The sequence below is a fragment of the Biomphalaria glabrata genome, chromosome 1 (assembly GCF_947242115.1).
Source record: "Biomphalaria glabrata chromosome 1, xgBioGlab47.1, whole genome shotgun sequence".
In the NCBI taxonomy this organism is placed as follows: Eukaryota; Metazoa; Mollusca; class Gastropoda; family Planorbidae; genus Biomphalaria; species Biomphalaria glabrata.
This window is the reverse complement of record NC_074711.1, coordinates 30,909,098-30,927,498: the sequence shown is the minus strand read 5'-3', so window position 1 is coordinate 30,927,498 and position 18,401 is coordinate 30,909,098. Positions and strand designations below refer to the sequence as shown.

The 18,401-nt window shown below is 37.0% G+C and overlaps 1 protein-coding gene across 1 annotated transcript; it reads right to left on the bottom strand.

Annotated features, from left to right (window-relative positions):
* Window positions 1-16: 16 nt before the first annotated feature.
* On the bottom strand, window positions 17-12,173 carry LOC106051572 (protein AF-9-like). The gene is made up of 5 exons (XM_056032225.1): window positions 12,118-12,173; window positions 8,866-9,055; window positions 8,529-8,755; window positions 3,916-4,017; window positions 17-2,907 (listed from the first exon to the last, which is right to left on the bottom strand). Exons 1-5 carry the CDS (start codon window positions 12,118-12,120, stop codon window positions 1,102-1,104), a joined length of 2,328 nt encoding a protein of 775 aa, XP_055888200.1. The 5' UTR covers window positions 12,121-12,173; the 3' UTR covers window positions 17-1,101.
* Between the last annotated feature and the right edge of the window lie 6,228 nt (window positions 12,174-18,401).

Below are 18,401 nucleotides of genomic sequence, written 5' to 3'. Positions count from 1 at the left end.
CATTTTTGTTTTAAACAAAAAAAAAAAAATAAGGGGGTTTTACATAAATAGTAATCTTTATTTCAAGATAGATGTGTCACCAGCAGTTATCACATATAACATTCTCAGACAGTTGCACACATTAGTGTTATCACTTAATACATAATAAATACATATTTACACAAAATGATTGCACTTTTTAAAATGCTGAATAAACAAACTTAGAAATGCCATAATGATACTGAAGTTATGCTCATATATTTGATAACCATATATTTGATAAAGTAATAATAAATCATTTCTACTATTCAATGTTACATTACTTCCAATATCTAATAAAAAGCTCTTCCATCACAATTTTGGAATTCGATTTTCAGTCTATAATAGAGATCCTCATAAAAAAAAAAGTTAACATTCATCAAGCATATTTTAAAACCTAAGCTTATGGTAATTACTATAACATCGGAAGCAAGTTTAAAGCAATCATTTATCAAAGTCAGCTTAATGAAAATGCTTTGCATTTACAATATAAAGTACTGTATTGTTAAAAAATATATATTTTCAGTTGTTAACTATAAAAAATACTATAAAATCAAAATTAAGGCATAGACATGTCAGTTAATTCAATGCAGTATTATTTTACTTAAAGTTTGAACCTAAATTTTCAAAGTAAAAAAAGATGCTGATTTAATAAAAATCCTTGACATTTCCAACATTTCTTCTTCTTCTTCTTCTTCTAGCCAGCTTTATTGCTGCTGAGCTGTGAGCTCTTTTGCAGACTGTGCCAAGGAAAAAAAGTGTGCTGTTTTCTTCAGTTGTTCAGCACTGCCGTACAGGGTGTTGGTTATGTTGGGCTGTAGTGGAAGTAGGGTCTGCCTAAGGTGGATTAGGGAGGGGCATTCAAAGAGGATATGGTTTACGGTTTCAGAGGGGTGGGTGCAGTGTCTGCAAAGGGGTAGTTGTGTGGAGTTTATTTTGTTCAGGTGGTAATTTAATAGTGGTGTGTGTCCTGTTCTTAGTTGGAAGATTGTAGATTGTTCTTTGCGGGGGAGGAAGTTAAATTTCCAACATATATATATATATATAAAAAATGAAACTTATACAACCAGTCTTGTACAATAGTCAATACTCTTTCAGTGCTGCTTGGATCTGAAGTACAATACTTTTATCGACACTACAAATATCAAAGAAAACACTATTTTCATCCAAATCAAAGTCATCTGTGTTTCCAATTATATCTACAACTCTGCATAATAAATCTTTGTTGGATTCAGTGTGGGCTTTTTCAATTTTCTCATTAATTGAAATTAGTTCTGTAAGTAGAAAGCCATTAGGTGCAAGTATATCACAGTCTTTAGTGCTTGTTTTTTCTAAAGGCTTGTCAGACATTTTTGTTTCAGTCACTTTTTCCTTTACTTTTTTAATATCAGTTTTACTAACTGAATCTAATTTGTTGATTTTATTTTCTTTGCTGCTTGTTTTAACACTTTCTAGAACAGTGTTGTCCAACTCACCCAGTCGTTTTTTTTCTATTAATTTGGCATTTGATTGCTTACTGCTTTCTGAAACAGGCTGTAGAAGTTTAGGTTGTGATATTTTCTGCTCTTTGGGGGGTGTTTTAGGTGGATTCACAGAGTCTTCGCCAGAATCACTGTCACTATCAGCGAGTCCAGAAATAATATTTTTAGCCTTGTCAGCCTGTTGTTGGGCTTCTGTGTCTGACTTATCTAAGTCATGTACAGATGATTGGCTACTGTGACTTGATGTACTTTTTGACCTCTTCGATTTTGTCTGCTCAGTAACCATTAAAGGTGAACGCCCCTGACAGCCTTCATCACTAGACTTATCCTTTAAAGGGGATATTAACAACTTAGGCTGAAAATCTGCATTCATTGCTAGATTATCTTTAGTGTTGGTGTCAAGCTTGTCCGGTTTATACTTGGAATCATGATGTTTAGTATGAGAGCTTTTCTCTTTCTTCTCTTTATGTTTGGTCTCTGAAGAAGTTTGTTTGTGTTTATCACTATGTTGACTTGATTCATGTTTACTTTTCTTAGAAGTAGATGATTTGTGGTCCTTCTCTCCTTTCATCTTAAGATAGTCATGCTCTTTGCTCTCCTTATGTTTGCTGCTGTGCTTCTCTTTTACAGGTTCAACTTTTGTTTTATGCTTTTCTTCAACACTTGTAACTGATGTACTCCTTTTGAGTTTTTTCTTCTCACTGCTGCTATCTTGTGGTGTTTCATGCAATCGTTTATGGCTTTTAACTTCACTCGGATGTTTTTCCTTGGATACCTTTACTTCATTTGTATCCATTTTTAATTTTTTCTCCTGTGATGATGATGAAAGATCTTTGTGGGATGAATGTTTTGATTTGTGAGTAGAACTCTGCCTCTCTTTTTCCTTGTTGGATGAGCCTGATTTTTCAGAATGCACAGTAGTTGCACTCTCTTTCTCTTTATTGGAAGAGCTCCTCTCTTTGTCTTTGTGAGATGAACTGCTACTGGAGCTTTTCTTCTCCCCAGAGCTTTTAGTTGAAGAATGAGAACCTTCTCTGTCTTTGTGAGAGCTATCTTTCACTTTCTTAGACATATCTTTGCTTTTATGAGTCACTTTGTCACGGTCTTTATCTTTGCTCTTGTGTTTGTGAGGCTTGTGAGAGAAGTCACTTTCAGAGCTGTATTTCTCTTTAGAAGAAATTTTATGCTTATCAACATCTATGTGAGTGGAAGATTCAGATTTAGAGTGTGTTGATGGATAGGTCAATGCTCCTGCTTTATGTATCCATTTTTCCTTTTTCTGAGGGGGGTGCGGCAAAGAAAAACTAGGCTCATTATCTGACAGTGAAGATGATGATGATGATAATGATGAAAGCGATACATCTGGAGAAACAGACTTTGGGGGATTTTTCTTTTTCTTTTTTTTCTCCTGTAACAGAGTAAATTTTACAAGAAGATCAAAGTAACAGTTATTTCAACAAAAATGAGTTTAAATAAATCAATTGTAATTAATTTCTAACACACTTATGACATAATTTAAAAAATGATGAATTATTTAGGGAGCTGGGATTACCCCCCCCCCCCCCAATAGGATTTTTTTGCTTTAATTTTGTTTATTTTAGATGAGATTTTAATGTTGCACCATCATTTGCCCCAATGCAGCCAGGGGGGTTTAGAGTTTAAAAAGTATTTTGAGGTTAAACCTCCCTCCTCTTCTATAAAAAAAAATAATAGACACCAAATTCATGAGGGTGATTTTGAGTTTAAAACCCCCTCCTAATTTTTTTCTTCAATATAAGACTAAAGCATACAAGTCACCAGATTCAATGAGCGCAGCCAAGAGTTTTTTTTGTTTTAAACCCCTCTCCAGAGTGCTTTAAGTTAAAACCCCCTCCAAGGGAGTTTAAAGCTAAAAACCACCTCTTCAATAAAAATTAAAGCAAACTAGTCTCAAAATTCTGTGGGTGTAACCATTGGGGGGGGGGGGTGTGGTGTTCAGTTTGAACACCACCTCCAGATGGCTTTAGTTTAAAACCTCCTCCAGAGGGTTTTTGAGTTTAAAATTCCCTACAGAGTTTTGATGTTAAATACCACCCCTTTTTAATATTATTCTAATGCAAACCACAGTCACCAAATATTATGAGCGTAGCTAAGGGGGTTTTGAGTTTGTTTTAAAAAAACCTCCAAAGATTTATTTAGTTCACACACACACAAAGATCTTTTTGACAATAAAACTTCCCTTTTCGATATCAAATCTAAAGCAAACTACAGTCACTAAATTCCATGATCATAGCTAACAGGGGTTACACATTTCTACCAGTCGCTGGTATGACTGACTATAGTCGCTGACTATGCTCATGTATTTACTATCAATTCAAAAAAAATTTTTTATGTTAAGAGCACAGAGTAGTAAACAATACAATATGGTATGACTTACTTTATCTTTGGGAGCTTTAATTGACTTCTTAAGCTCTGTTTTAATCAGAAAAGGCATTTGGTCAGGAAGAGGATATGTGATAGGATCAGCCCCTTGTTCAATCTAATTTAGAAACAAATATACAATTTCATTTTAAAAAAAAACACATATAAACAACCCAAATCTTTAAAAAACTTAAAAAATATGTTTATAGTGGTACAAGTATTGTTTGTTGACCTATTCCCATTACATAAATCACCATGTCATGGACCATATAATGACTCAAAGGGCATGTAAATAAACATGCATCATGTTATTTTTAAAAACCATCAATAGAGTTTTTGCAGCCTGCTTTATAGTGTAGCTGTTAAATGGTTTATATATTGTATAGCTAAAGTAATAATAATAATAATAATAATAATAATTTTATTTATAAAGCGCTGTTAACAAACAAAATGTAGGCTCAAGGCGCTGTAACAACATTACAAACATAAACACAACTGCTAAAATAACAGTTAATCTAAAAAAGTTTTAAACAAGTAGGTCTTAATGTTCTTCTTAAAAGTGGTATAGCATGTTGTCTGTCTGAGATCAATGGGGAGTGAGTTCCAAACCTTTGGTCCGTGAACTGAAAAAGCACGCAGACCGTAGCTTTTGAGGGAGAAACGTGGCACTACTAAAAGCGTTGAGTCCATTGAGCGCAGGGTTCTCTGGGGGACATATGGAGTAATCAGTTCGCTAAGGTACAAGGGCATCTCATTGTTATATATACACTGATGACAAAGTGTGGCGACCTTGTAATCGATTCTCGCTTTCACGGGAAGCCAATGGAGCGTGCGCAAGAGCGTAGTAGCAGAATCTTGTCTAGTTTTTTTAAGGACTATTCGAGCGGCGTTGTTCTGTATACGTTGCAGCTTGGCTATTTTGTCATCAGGTATACCTGCTAGCACGGCGTTGCAGTAGTCAAGGCGGGAGAGTATGAATGCCACAGCTAGCGTTTTTGTTGACTCCGTTGTTAAATATGGTCGGATCTGGCCTAATCTGCGCAGCTGCAGATAAAGACCTTTGCAGAGCTGATTTATGTGTGGGTCGAAAGATAGTGTTGAGTCGAAGAAAACTCCAAGATTCCGCACTACATGGACAAAAGGAACATGGCAGTTCGTGATAAAGAGAGAATCTGTGCTTTCAACTTTTGAGACATTGTTCCTAGTGCCAATCTTAATTATTTCTGTCTTGTCTTCGTTCATCTTGAGTTTATTTTCAACCATCCAATCGCTCACCCTTGCAACGGTACTACTGATTTTCTCTGCCAGATGCGACACCTCTGAGGGTACTGATGAATCGTATAACTGTGAGTCATCGGCAAAGAAATGGTATAAGATGCCGGTTGGCCGTATGACACCGCTGAGTGGATATGTGTACATAGTGAACAGTACTGGGCCTAGAACTGATCCTTGGGGTACTCCGTACTTCAAAAGTAAGCTTGTTGATTCCGTCCCGCTAACAACGACACTTTGGGTGCGTTCCGTCAGGTAGGATCCAAGCCACTTTAGGACGACTCCTGCTAAACCAAAAGTTGCAGAGAATCTGGCCATCATAATTTCATGGTCTAGCGTATCAAAGGCTGCGGACAAGTCCAGCATAGAAAGAATTGATATGTGGCCTTTGTCGGAATTGTGAAGTAAGTCGTTTAGTACCCTGACCACTGCTGTCTCTGTGCTACGGCACTTCCTATATGCAGATTGAAATTCTTCCAAGAGACAGTACTGTTCAAGATGAGAAAGAATTTGCACTAACACGATGCGCTCCAGAAGCTTTGACAGGAAGGGAAGATTTGAAACCGGGCGATAGTTTTTTAGACATTCCGGGTCGAGACTGGATTTCTTTAATAATGGCCTGACAAGTGCATGCTTAAATTGCTGTGGTACAATGCCTGAAGTCAGTGAAGAGTTCACAATGTTGGTAATTGTAGGTACAAGCTCATCTAAACATTCAAGGAGCAAGGAGGTTGGAATGGGATCAAGGTCACATGACTTATTTGGCATCTTCAAAATAGTACTTTTGACATAATCTTCAGATACACGCTGAAACTCGCAAAAAGGAGTATTTTGAAAAATTGGAGAGTGGTCAAGCTGTGATGAGAGGGATGGCATGTCATTTCTAATCTGCTCAATCTTCCCAATGAAGAATCTATTGAAGGAATCAGGAAGTTCAGATAATGGGATAGATGACGGCAAACGTTCGTTATTTGCTCCCCCTAACATTTCAGCGGTGATCCTGAATAGCTCCTTTGAAGAATCAGAATTTTCGATTTTTTGTCGAATATGACTAGCTTTTGCATCTCTAATCATACGGTTAACCTTGTTTTTTTCTCGTATGTATATTTGTCGATGTATCGTCAGACCTGTCTTTTGAAATGTACGTTCAGCACGTCGGCGAATAAGTTTGGCAGTCTTTATGTCTTCCGTCAACCAGGGTGCAGATGGCCTAACTGAGACTGTACGAGTGACAAGAGGTGCATGGCTGTCCAGCAACTTTTTCAAGCAAGAATTGTAATTGCTGAGAACGTCTGTGTTGCTCTGTTGCAACAGCAAAGAGGTCACGTCCATTTTGAAGGAGGCAATATCTATGGCTTTAAGTTTACGGGAAGTCATGTTTTTCTTTGGCCTTTTTGCTTTTGATAGGCGCATTTCAAAGTTTACGAGAAAATGATCTGACAAGCCGCGGTCTGAGACATTGAGTTTGGCTACAAGCTCACTTGCATTTGTAACAATCCAGTCAAGAGTATGGCCTTTGACGTGTGTCGGAACATTTATCAGTTGGTCTAAGTTGCGATCCTTTAGCGCATTTTTCAGCGACATCGCGTATGTCTCATTTTCACTGTCAAAATGCAAGTTCACATCGCCTATGACAAATAGATCTTTTGTTGATATGTGACTGTCAAGGAGGTCTTGAAATTCTTCGATGAAAACTTTTGTTGTCAATTTATTTCTCTTGCTTGGTGGTGGGCGGTACAGGAAAATAAAAGTCAGTGTTCTACTGTGGTGGGAAAGGCGAAACTCGCACATCTCAAAGGTCGTGTACGTTGAGCTTTCAGGTCTTATTGTTACATACTTGGCTAGACTGTCTCTGTACAGTATTGCTAAGCCACCTCCGCTGCCTGTTTTTCGAGGTAGACTCTTTAAAATAAAGCCTGGTGGCGTTAGCTCAGTGGTTCTTGGCTCATCACCAACTTCTTTAAACCATGTCTCACTAAGGAAAACGATGTCGTAGCTATCATCAGTGATGGTGTCTGCAAGCTCAAGAGCTTTGTTACTGCATGACTGGGCGTTGAGGTGCATTATTTTAAGCAGACTGGAGGATATAGTCACCAGAGGCGTAGCACATTTTGAAGGAGTAATATCCCGAATTATAGGTTTTTGATGGGGACATCTGACCTCTGTTGTGTGAGGAGCAATACCAAAAGTATGGCACCAATGTGTTTAAAATCACAATCAAAACTACAGTATCTGTACTTTTCTTTTGCTGAGTAGCTCACATGAGTAGAAGCATGTAAATGGATAGACATGCCAGTTCATAGCTTCTAAAGATATTCCCAACAAAAAAAGATAAAACTTAATATAAAAACTAATTTTTAATCAAAATTCAAAACTTGACCAAAGTTAAAATGCATTGTTTTACTTGTTTTAAGATGGTGCAAGGTGGCTGAATGGTAAAGTGCTTGGCTTGAATCTCAGTGAAGATTGTGATTTTAAACTTTAGGATTTTTAGGATGCCCCTGAGATCACCCAACTCTGAGATTAGTTGGGGAAAGTAAAGGCGGTTGTTCGTTAACACCTTTGTTAACAATTGACCATTGAAATAGGTGATCTTAACATCATCTGCCTTATAGATCACTAGATCTGAAGGGGGTGCTTTAAGACTAAGACTGCTTTATTGATCCTTAAGGAAATTTTTTATGATTACAAGGACTCTTTTCTCAACTAAAGACAACACAACAGAAATACACATAAAATAGAACAGACACAACATAAAGAGTTCATTCAGTGAGTACACACAGGCATCTTGGTCCTTACTTTTACTACTTAATGGTAGAAATACTGCATGACTTAAAAATAGAATAATTGGAAGCAAATAAATGTTTTGAAAACAGGTTTTTAGGAACAAAAGTAGGAAAACATAATTAAGACATTTTGTTGAAAACTTATTTAATGTATCTTTACAACAAAAAGTAATCTACCACAGTTAAGATTTTCTTTCAAGAGCATAAAGCAGTGACTCTTGTGATATTTGTTAGCGATGTAATAGAACAACTTCTTAGTATTTATAAACAAAAATTTACAGCTTTGTGTATAAAATATTGATGGCTCTGATTTTAATTTGGCATAGTAGTACATTGGTAATCCCCTTTTCATTACAAATCTTTAATAATTCAATTTTTCTTAATATTATAGTTATTAAGTATATTCGTAACACTATTTAAAGAAATTTAGTAAAATTTTACTTGCAAAATACACTTTTAATTAAATTACAGAGATAGTAAATTTTTAAACATAGAAAGTTTCTTATGAATTTTTCTTCACTTCCTTTGACAACTAAAAGAGTAAAACATAAAAAAAAAAAACAATACTCACTCCACCAGCTTTAAAAAGCTTAGCTTTAAATTCTGGAGTTGGATTTTGAAATTTCAGCTTTTCGATTCTAACATTATTAATCGGAGGGCTGTCTTTGGCATTCAGAAACAAATCATAAGAAAAAACAATTTTTCTAGGACTCTGCTTATTCTTGAAGTGTATCTCAATAGGCAATAAAAATCCAGCATAGCCTGATTCAGAAACTTTGTATGGAGGTTCTGAAATAGCTGTGCAATTAAAAAAAAAGAAATTATATATGTATCAAATAGAAAGGATAAAATAAAAGTAAAGCAACACTGCATAGTCTAAAAAAGAATAAAGAAACAAAAAAGCTTACTTCGCAGAGGACATTTAAAGGTTTTGTGAAGTCTAAAAACAACCTTTTCAACAAATGCATCCAATCTACTTCCATCTTGACCACGAACAAAGACGGTCCAATCATGTGTAAACCCTTCAGGAGATGGTTTACTGAGAAAATTTGCTTGATGTCCAAGTTCAATGGTAACAGTAACAACACAGTCACTAGACTAGAAGCAAGAAAATAAGATTTGATATTAATTGTATGATATTTATTCAGAAACCATTTTTTTTTAAAAGCAAAGCTTACACGAAGTGTAATTGTATCAATTAGTTTGAATCAGTACTGTAATTCAATTTGTAATAGATTCAGACCAACAAAGAAAAATCAGCACGATTAATATTTTAACCAATTGATTTTGTTTAGCGCTATTTCATGCTTTTAGCTTTCTCAATATGCTATGATCTTATCACTTATCTGGACCAGCTGGAAAGAGGTGGAGGAGGGGGGGGGGGAAGAAAGGGATATCTGGGTGGGTTTCACCGTAGTTGGCTTTTAAAAGCATTATTAACACACAAACATTGGGGGGGTGGGGACGACCTGAATTCGAGCTTGTGGCTTACGCCTCCTCTGGCGAATGTGCTAACCACTCTGCTAGTTAGGTACTTATGACTAGAGAAGATTATATGGTTATATATTGTTTGTTTCAATTTAGAGCGGTGACCTATAAAGGATACTAATTCAGCCTATACGCCAACTTCAGTCAAGTATAATTTTTTACCCTTGTTTGAGATATGAAACAAAATAATTTAAAATTACCAATACCAATCGATTTTTTTTTTAAAGAATATTCGAAAGAAACCTGTTACTCAAAATATGACAAGATCTGCTAGTCAAGTGTTTATTTTACATTTCAAGGTATAATAATGAAGTTGAAAGGCGTTTTTGCTAATCAACATACATTGGGCAAAAGAGGGAAATACACCCTCCAGTGAGAAGCTTTTTTTTTCAACATATACAATCTGAAAAAAATAAGCATCATCATCATCAAACTCCATTTGATTGAGGGCTTGAGAGGCTTTAAAAATCCTCTCTTGCAAAAGCCCTGGACAGAAACCCTGCTGTCTTGATTAGTGCTTATATGTCAACAGACAGGTTGAGAATTGTTGGTTTCCCAGTCCTGTCAAGGCAGTCAAACAGAATATGAGGCACGGTTTCCTCTTCTTCCCCGCAGCGGGGGCACAGTGAATCGAAATTTGGCCATAGCCATGAGAAATATGAGCCAACAGGACAGTTGCCTGTCCTGCACTGTGCTATATAGCTTGCTCAGGCCTAGACAGCCTCCACGGGGAAGTGCGGTCAGGGCGCCTCATGCGTTCCCAGACTCCACAGGCTTTTTGGGACTTGTTCCAGCAATCAAACCATTTTTCCATTTCTGTTTTTTAAATTATAACCAGGGCATGATGAAAACTTCAGTTGTTCAGTTGGTGGAATTTACCCTCCCTGGGCCAAGGAGTCAGCAATAGTGTTGCCAGTCACACCTATGTGACTTGGTACCCACTGCATTATTACAGGGGTTCCATAGCACTGCTTTATGTTGTGTGAGGTCATGATGACAGTGTCGATATTGGGGGGCCATGGTCCAGGGTTTTGCAAAATCTGTAGTACAGATTTTGAGTCAGTGACCACAACAATCTGTGTTGCCCTCAAATGTCCCTCGCCGAGTTGAGAGTCAATGACCTTTAAGGCTTCACAGACTGCCATGGTCTCCGCATCAAAACTGCAAACACTACCACAATGTGCATGGAGTTCCACAAATATATTTGCGATAATGATGTACAACTGGGAAAAGATGCTGTGTCTGAGAATCACGATATTAAATATATAGTCAAGTTCTACAGCGTTAAATTTGCTGAAATGTTTCATTTAATACAATGTCTACTTTGTCTTGAAAAGATGCTGTGTCTGAGAATCACGATATTAAATATATAGTCAAGTTCTACAGCGTTAAATTTGCTGAAATGTTTCATTTAATACAATGTCTACTTTGTCTTGGTTTTGTGTGTGTGTCCTGCTTTTTTAATTTTCAAGGCTTTGTCCTCCTTTGGGTGTACTTGTGTCTGGTAACCCTAATTTTCACTAGATCTAAACGTAATCTTCTTTTTTGAAGTAACATCTGTAATCTATAAGATAAGATCTATTTTAATTATATTATGTAGATCTATATCTATAATAAATCTAGATAGATCTAGAGTTTAGTCCAAGACTTAAGTTGTCACTAAGTCTAATCTCTAATATAATATTCACTCAGACTCAGTCTACTTAAGTAGACTCTGATCTGTCTCTCGACACTCTGTGATGACTATTTTAAATGTATTGAATCTAATTTCTACTTCTAGTCTAAGTCACTAAGGCTAAGGCCTAGTCCTAACTATACAGTATACTATGCCACTTGCAGTCACTTAGTCATATAGTGACTTACACATTTGGATACCATCATTGGCTAGCATAGAACTTTTAGATCTACTAGTTGGCGTAGTTCTAGTATTACTATTACTACTTATCTTAGATAAAGACAATAATTATACATAAAAACTTTGTTACTACTATTACTAGTCACCTAGTGTTCTGTAGAATGTAGTGTTAGTGAATGATTTTAATAGATGATTTCAGATTTGTTAAATAACAATTAGTAGACACTACTCACTAGAGTCTAGAACTAGAAGTCTTAATTCTTAAACTAAAAGTTTAAACTCTAGCTGACTCTAGCTAGAGACTAAGTAAGAACTAACGAAGTAAGAGTAAGATTAAAGAAGTAAAGTAAGTTTAGTAAGACTAAGACGTCTAATAAGTCAGTCTAAGTCACTCTAAGTCTTAGGGCGCCTAGGCCTAGGCCCCTAGGCTAAGTCTAAGACTCTAGACTACTCTAGAGTAGACTCGTGACCTAGTCATAGTGACGGCCTAGTATCTCTAACTGTAGTCTAACTCTACTCTAGAGTAGCTCAGTAGAGTCAGTCTAGTGACTAGTCAAACGAAAAGTCTGAGGCTGTACAGTTAGTTACACTTACAGTAGTTACAGTAGTCAGTACTCACAGTAGAGTTTACAGTTTAGTGTACTATTACTATCATCTTAGTCTATTTACATAGATTTCTAGATCTATTACAACGCTACTCTAGATGTAGATCTCAGAAATTTAATCTATCTGTCTAGCCTAGAACCTAGTAGATCTAAATCTAGATTTAATGAATACGATAAATAAATTAAGGTAGAATAATCTAACCATGACTGACCATGTTTTGTAGAGTCAGAGTATGTTTATTTTTAGAATTTTATAAGCTAAAAAAATATAGCATCTATTTCCGGTTCATCAATGATTATCTGTGTTTTATAAAGCAGGATATGGGTTAATTTATTTGTTGCCAATTTAGAGTATTTATATAATATGCTATAAATGAATTCTGCCTATTTTCTTGGCATGTCTCGGATCATTTGTGAAGTTAGTCTTGCTTATTTCCAAACTCAGAACAAATATTTAAACTGTTAAGGTATGGATTTCAGGATTAGAATATACATAGTAATATATGTGTGATACATTAATAGAGCTTATGCTAAAATTTGTTTAAAATGTTAAATAATTCTTTTAGCAGCAACACAGAACAAAGTGTAATGAATGCTTTCATAATTTAATATTTTCATTTAAAAAAATCATCTCTATAACAATAAGAAAAATTTAAATATACAAACATCTACTTATAGTTTACTTTTATTGTTGATAGATCTTTTTTTAAGAATTTATAACAATTTTATAGATTTGCATAATTGGAGTGCGCTGGCCAGTCAGATAATGATCTACTCATCTAGTCATGAGAATTAAGCTAGAGACATTTGGTGCATCATTAATCAGTCAAGGGCAATATAATGGCCTAAACATCTCGATCGTTATTCCCCCTCGGAGAGTCGGACCACACAATGATCTATCTTACACTCGCGTACAAACTGGTTTTAAAAACTACAAAACCCGTAGTACAGTCCACCAGTCATGGTCTGACGACGCTGTTTTACAGCTACGATGTTGTCTGGAGCAAACAGATTGGGACATGTTTGTAAACAACTGCCCTGACATAGATGAACTTACAACAACCGTTAATTCTTGCATCCAGTTCTTTGAAAAAATGATTGTACCCAAAAAGAAAATTAAAACATTCAGTAATAATAGACCCTGGATGACCAAAGAAGCGATTCTATAAAAAAAAAAAAGAATGTTCAAGAGCAGTTCTTCTGAATTCATCTCAGCAAAAAAAAAAAAAAAAGCCCTTAAAAATAAATTATTTGAAGGAAAAGAGAGATTCAAGGAAAAAATTGAAAGCTCTTTCAAGTAAAATAACTCTAAAGCTTGTTGGAGTGGCTTGAAACAAATTACTGGCTACGCACCAAAGCGCGAACCAATGTGCGTCGTTGACAATAACAAATTTGTCAATGAATTAAATGATTTCTACAACCGATTTGACTGCCACAACTTCGAAAAAGACCACCATGATTTATTGGCATCATTTGAAAACAGTAATAAAAACCAGTCTCAAGAACTGTTTAATAAACAAGAAGTGGCTAAAATATTTAAACAAGTAAACACAGCCAAAACCTCGGGACCCGACAAATTAAGTGGCAAACTTGTAGTAAAGCTATGTGTGGAACAACTGGCTTATATCTTTTGTGCTATATTCAACAAGTCCTGACAAATGCACAAAATACCTTCCATTTGGAAGACATCAGAAATAATTCCAGTATTCAAAAAGAAGATCATTGCTTCCAACAACGACCTACGTCCCGTAGCACTTACATCAATTCCAATGAAGTGCCTGGAGAAATTGATTTTAAAACATCTACTGAAAGAAGTCGAAACACGTCTTGACCCGCACCAGTTCGCTTACAAACCGTCAAGAAGTACGTTACAGAAGATGCAATACTATTCATGCTGAATTGTCTATACCATCATCTTGATACCCAAAGACACTAAGCCAGAGTATTATTCGCAGATTTTTCATCTCCATTTTTTTTTCAACACCATCCAACCACATCGCATGATACAAAAACTATCTGAATTGAATGTTAGCATACAAAAACATACAAGCTTGGATTCTAAACTTTCTTATCAAACGCCCACAATATGTAAAAGTGAACGGGCATGTGTCAGGCACGAGAGAGTTTAGCACTGGAGCGCCGCAGGGGTGCGACCTGTCACCAGTATTGTATACCATATACACAGATGACATTCAGAGCCTATCAGCTGACACTCCTATCATAAAATTTGCTGACGACACAGCAATCATTGACCTTACTGCAGGTGACGAAAATCTGTACAATTCAACAATTAACAACTTTTACCAATGGTGTATAGATAACTTTCTAATTTTAAATGTTCAGAAAAATAAAGAAATAATTATTGACTTTAGAAAACATAAAGGCCATAATGCGGAAATTCAAATAAACAATCAAACCATAGAACAAGTACAAGAATATAAATATCTAGGAACAACCATCAACAACACACTGACATGGAGTGAACACTGTCAAAACCTCTACACACAAAATTCACCAGCGACTCTTCTATCTCAGAAATCTAAGAAAATGTATGATTTAACATCGACAAAACAATTATTAAACTTTTTTTTTATACAGCAACCATCAGCAGTCTAATTAACTTTGCCATCACCTGCTGGTATGGTAATACTTCACTGGCACAAAGACTTAGACTAAATAGACTAATTAAAAAAGCATCGCATATCACTCGAGTACAGCTACCATCTCTTGAAGAGCTTTTTCATGAAAGATGCCTTTCAAAAACACTCTCGATTCTTAAGGACAACCTGCACACATTAAACCACTGTTACATAAGATCTGAATGAAGTGGTCGTCTCCTTTCCATTAGGACTAAAACAAAGATTTAAAAACTCCTTTATCCCACTTTCGGTCAGAGGGTTACAAGATCAGCTGTCGTCATCGAGAAGTACATAGAAGTCAAATTCATAAAGCGCTGGTTGTGAATGTGTATGTTTCGTGTGTGAATGTTGTTCGAATTTTTCATCTATACTGTTATTGTACAGTAGATGTTGTCAATTGTAGTCAAACTGAATTTCCATTAGATTGGGTCAATAAAATGATCTTATCTTATCTTATAATTTTTGTTCGACAGCTGTACTATCACACCACGACCCTCTTAAATAGTAGGCCTACGTCAAAGGTCCCAATCACAAATGCGGATTGACAATAGGCTATGCCAATGGCAATTTTTTTTTTTTTTTTGCTAGCTCAGAGGTGAATAATGTAACAGAAGCACCTTTTCCAAGGAGGCTGTTTGTAAAATGTTTTACATGTTTCGGATGTTCCAGTTGAAGATACTTTACACCCTAGTCCAAACTCCAAACATCAAACAGGACGACAGGAAGTCTTTACTTGCCTAGAGACGAGCACATGGCATCAAATAGCTTCCTAAGGAAACTCTTACCATGGGATTTATAATATACTTTTGTGTCCCAATTAAAAACTATCATTTGAGAAAAACGTAGCAGCGAAAATAAAACTTAAATAAATATGACAAAACTTGTAAGGTATACGTGGGTCTGTGTAGCCACATTAAGAACATCAATCGTTATTTAGCTTTGAGCCAATAACAACAATGTCTTGGCGAGTAATCATGTGAGCTCAGTGACCCAGAATCAGAGGAAGTAATTCATTGATCTTTGAAATATTTATTGAGCTGTTAAGGAATTCAGCAATTTAAGTCAGTGAATGATATTTTTAAAAAATATTAAATCGTTGAATAATTTCCTGAACCAAAGAATTAATAGATTATTATGCCAGAATAGTTGTTTGAGTCAGTGAATATTTTTAGTCAGTGATTTAATACTACATCGATGATAATGGATCAAGTCCGTCTTCAAATCAATGAGCAAGTTATTGAGTTCATGATCAGACTGTGTCTAAGTCATTTAGAGGTCCATGACTTCTCTGTTGATTTGCTGTTTGGTGTTTCTGTAGCTAGTGGTTTTTCTACAGGGTAGGGTAGCTAGCCCTACGCCCAACCCGCCCCCATTCTCAGTCCTATGTCTGAGTTTTCAAAGCAACAAATAGTGTCGAATCTAAAACACTCCCCCAACCCCTTCTTACAAAGCTTAAGACAACTCACGTCTGATTCTCAGATCAAGTTGTAACTTAATTTGCACAAATATTCATATGCCTAGACTTAGACTTAGGTCCTCCCGCGCCGTTCAGCGCATTTGGCGGCAAGCTGTCTCCATAAAGATCTGTCATTGGCAATGTCTGAAGCAATTTCTGAAGCCTCCTCCTATCTGTTCTGTCCACTGTTCTGAGGTCATCCATGAAGGTGTGGCGCCAAGTTTTACGAGGACGTCCCTGTTTGCGCTTTCCTCGTATCGGCCTCAATGTCATCGCGACTCTTGGTATTCGTAGTTCATTTTGTCGTAGAACATGCCCCGCAAACCTCATGCGACGTTCTGTCAAAACCTCACTAAGTTCGGCATAGGATTTCCTTGTTTGTGACCCGATCCCAAAATTCATCTCAGCCACTTTGGTTGAGCCACATTTAGTCTTTTCTCAATTTTGACAGATGACTTCCATGTCTCACTTGCATATGTTGCAGTTGGATTGTGTTGAGAAGATGTATTTTTGACTCGAGTCCAATGGCTTGGCTTGTCCAAATAGGCTTCATACTTTGGAAAATGCTCCCTGTCTTTCCTATTCGACACGCTACATCATGGTAGGCATCCCTATCATTTGTTATGATGCTGCCAAGGTAAGTGAACTTGTCCAACTCTTCAAGCTTTGACTCGCCAAGTCTGACGGGGGAACCCTTTGCCTTATATCCCACTCGCAAAATTTTAGTCTTATCGAAGTTTATGCAGAGGCCAATTTTGGGTGCCTCTCTATCTAGGCTCTTCGTCATTTTTTGTATGCCTTTATTTGTAGCCCCGAGTAGTGCAACGTCATCGGCAAAGTCCAAGTCCGTCATTCGGTTTTGTTCACGCCATGAAATACCAAAGGTAGTCTGGTTCATTGCTCTCCTCATTATGCATTCGATGGCTAGGAGGAAAAGGGAGATAAGATGCACCCGTGTATCACACCTGTCTCGATGCCTTCTTCTGTTTTAATGCAGCAACTAGATTGACTGTATAGGTGTAGGATATGGACGAATTTTTCTGGGATGCCGTATTCTCTACCTTTTTTCCATAGTGATTCTCGGTGGACACTATAAAACGCTTTCTTAAAGTCTACAAAAATGATCGTTAGCCGTTGTTGGTACTCAAGACTTTGTTCTATGATATTTCGTTGAACGAAGATCTTCTCTGCACATGATCTGCCTCTTCGGAAGCCGGCTTGTTCTTCTCTGAGCCTCTCATCTACAGATTGTTGAAGCCGTCTCAACAAAACAGTGCTGAAAACTTTGCCCGGGACAGAGAGGAGAGTAATGCCCCTCCAGTTGTTGCAGTCTGCCAAGTTGCCCTTTTTTTGGAAGCTTTACAATCACTCATTTTTGCCAGTCCTCAGAGACTTTAGAAGTTCGCCAACAGAGATTTAGGACATCAGTCATTCTGTTAACAATGCACAGTCCCCATGTTTTAGCATTTCTGCTGACACTATGTCTAGCCCTGGTGCTTTGTTGTTATTTAGCACTGCAATAGTCATGGTAACCTCCTCTACAGTTATTGGGTTTGTCTTGACCTTGAGATCATTGTCCGGAGAGGGGTCCTTGAATGTGTAAGTCAGGTCTGGCGACTGTTGGTTAAGGGTCTCTTTAAAGTGCTTTACCCATCTTGCATCCTGTTCTTCTTCGTTAGCAAAGTTTTGCCTTGCTTGTCTGTTATCGGTGCTCCTTGTCCACTCTTTGTTCCAGTGAGATCTTGGACAATACGATGGAGAGTTTTTGTGTGATTTCTGCTTGCAGCTGCTTGTGCCTCTTGACCCTTCTGTTCAATCCAGTTCCGTTTATCTCGCCGACAGCTCCTCTTTACTTTCATACCTGCTTCCATATAGGCTTCTTCCAGGCTGCGATCCTGTGTTTAATTTTTCTGATCTCGTCTACGTTTGGCATCTTTCCTCTCATCGATCAATTTCCATGTTCTGTCTTGTATCCACCGTTCCTTGTATGAACCTCGCCTCCATCCGATAACTTCTTCCGCGCACTCAATAGTGGTATCTCCGAAGTTGGCCCACTTTTCTTCTAGGGTCAGTATATCTGCAAGTGCCTCGAAACGGTTCTTTAGTTTCAATTGGAACCGTGCTGCAATATTGCAGTCTTTGAGTTTGTCTACATTAAATTGGCGGGGTCGTATGGCTCGTTTCGGTTGGCGTTTCAGTCGGAGCTTATATTTGCCACTGATAAATTGGTATTACAAAGACTCCATTTTTCTACATTTCCCACATATTCACTTTCGTTTTTTTCTCATACAAGCATAGGGCTGAAGGTCAAAGTTGACATGTATGGAAATTTCCATTGTCAAAAACGTTTCCGGATAAACGAGAATAGCTCCGAACTTAAGGCGATTTTAAGCATCAATGC

Excerpts from the sequence above, each read along its gene's own strand:
- LOC106051572 (XM_056032225.1), bottom strand. Across the intron at positions 4,018-8,528 it reads AGCTTTTTAAAGCTGGTGGA|ATTGAACAAGGGGCTGATCC; the intron begins GTGAGTATTGTT and ends TTTCTAAATTAG. Across the intron at positions 2,908-3,915 it reads TTAAAGCTCCCAAAGATAAA|GAGAAAAAAAAGAAAAAGAA; the intron begins GTAAGTCATACC and ends ACTCTGTTACAG.